General features: G+C 56.5%; 1 protein-coding gene across 1 annotated transcript; it reads left to right on the top strand.

Moving 5' to 3' along the window:
* Nucleotide 1: 1 nt before the first annotated feature.
* LOC108296958 (elongation factor 2-like) lies at nucleotides 2–1959 on the top strand (the record flags this gene model as incomplete). Its single annotated transcript, XM_017519569.2, is given in 2 exon segments — nucleotides 2–1043; nucleotides 1046–1959. Coding segments are annotated over 2 exon segments (1443 nt in total), but the record flags the coding sequence as incomplete, so codon positions are not given.
* Nucleotides 1960–2077: the final 118 nt, after the last annotated feature.

Below are 2077 nucleotides of genomic sequence, written 5' to 3'. Positions count from 1 at the left end.
GGACGACGAGGCTGCCATGGGCATTAAAAGCTGTGACCCCAAAGGCCCCCTTATGATGTATATTTCCAAAATGGTGCCAACCTCCGACAAAGGTCGGTTCTACGCCTTTGGACGGGTTTTCTCTGGGCTAGTCTCCACCGGCCTGAAGGTCAGGATCATGGGGCCGAACTACACCCCCGGGAAGAAGGAGGACCTCTACCTGAAGCCAATCCAGAGAACAATCCTGATGATGGGTCGCTACGTGGAGCCCATCGAGGATGTGCCTTGTGGGAACATTGTGGGCCTGGTGGGTGTGGACCAGTTCCTGGTGAAGACGGGCACCATCACCACCTTCGAGCATGCCCACAACATGCGTGTGATGAAGTTCAGCGTCAGCCCTGTCGTCAGGGTGGCCGTGGAGGCCAAGAATCCGGCCGACCTGCCCAAGCTGGTGGAGGGTCTCAAGAGGCTGGCCAAGTCCGACCCCATGGTGCACTGCATCATTGAGGAGTCAGGAGAGCACATCATCGCAGGTGCTGGCGAGCTGCACCTGGAGATCTGCCTCAAGGACGTGGAAGAGGACCATGCCTGCATCCCCATCAAGAAATCTGACCCTGTCGTCTCGTACCGTCAGATGGTCAGTGAAGAGTCCAATGTGCTCTGCCTCTCCAAGTCCCCCAACAAGCACAACTGGCTGTACATGAAGGCGCTGCCCTTCCCCGATGGCTTGGCCGAGGACATCGACAAAAGCGAGGTGTCTGCCCACCAGGAGCTCAAGCAGCAGGCGCGCTACCTGGCCAGGAAATACAAGTGGGATGTGGCTGAGCCCAGTAAGATCTGGTGCTTTGGGCCCGACGGCACCTGCCCCAACATCCTCACCGACATCACCAAGGGCGTGCAGTACCTCAACGAGATCAAGGACAGTGTGGTGGCCGGCTTCCAATGGGCCACCAAGGAGGGCGCGCTGTGTGAGGAGAACATGCGGGGCGTGCTTTTCGACATCCATGACGTGACCCTGCAAGCCAACGCCATCCACTGCGGGGGTGGTCAGATCAACCCCACGGCGTGCGCTGCCTCTACACCAGTGTGCTGACCGCCCAGCCGCACCTTATGGAGCCCATCTACTTGGTGGAGATTCAGTGCCCAGAGCAGGTGGTTGGTGGCATCTATGGGGTGTTGAACAGGAAGCGGGGCCACGTGTTCGAGGAGTCTCAGGTGGCCGGTACCTCCATGTTTGTCATCAAGGCATACCTGCCCGTCAATGAGTCCTTCAGCTTCACTGCCGACCTGAGGCCTAACACGGGCGGTCAGGGCTTCCCCCAGTGTGTGTTTGATGACTGGCAGATCTTGCCCGGAGACCCCGTCAACAACACCAGCCACCCCAGCCAGGTGGTGGCAGAGACCCGAAAGCACAAGGGCCTGAAGGAAGGCATCCCGGCCCTGGACAACTTCCTGGACAAGTTGTAGGCGGCACCTCTTGCAGCGTCTGCCGCCCCAGGGACTGACGGCACCTACAGCACCACGTCCTCACATTCTCAGACGACACCTGGAGACTGTCCCGACACAGCGACGCTCCCCTCAGAAGTTTATGGGGCCCACTGCACGCCATCGCTCAAGCTCAACACTTGATGCCATTTCTTTCCATATTTATTTCCAGAGTCCAGAGGCAGCAGACACGTCCTCTTTGCAGGGACTTACTGGGCCTGTAGGGGAGAGGGAGGTGGGATGGGACACCCAACACTTTCCATTTCTTCAGAGGGAAACTCAGATGTCCAAACAAATTTAACAAATGCATTAAGAGGTTTATTTGGGTAATTGACCCGTTGTGGCTTTTGCCCCAGAAAGAGGAAAGGAACAAGCGGATAGATAATTTCTAGCAGGCAGGAAGTCCTGTGCAGCGTCACCATGAGCACCTCCAGCTTGTACTAGTGCCATTGGAATAATAAATTTGATATGGTGGTGACTCAAAAAAAAAAAAAAGTAGTCATGTGTGGTGGCACATGCCTATAGGCCCAGCTACTCAGGAGGTTAAGGTGGGAAGATCACCTGAGCCCAGGAGTTTGAGATTGCAGTGAGCTGTGATTGCACCACTGCACTC

The sequence above is a fragment of the Cebus imitator genome, unplaced genomic scaffold (assembly GCF_001604975.1).
Source record: "Cebus imitator isolate Cc_AM_T3 unplaced genomic scaffold, Cebus_imitator-1.0 Scaffold756, whole genome shotgun sequence".
Lineage (NCBI taxonomy): Eukaryota > Metazoa > Chordata > Mammalia > Primates > Cebidae > Cebus > Cebus imitator.
The sequence above is the reverse complement of the archived record's forward strand: the minus strand, read 5'-3'. Positions and strand labels throughout refer to the sequence as shown.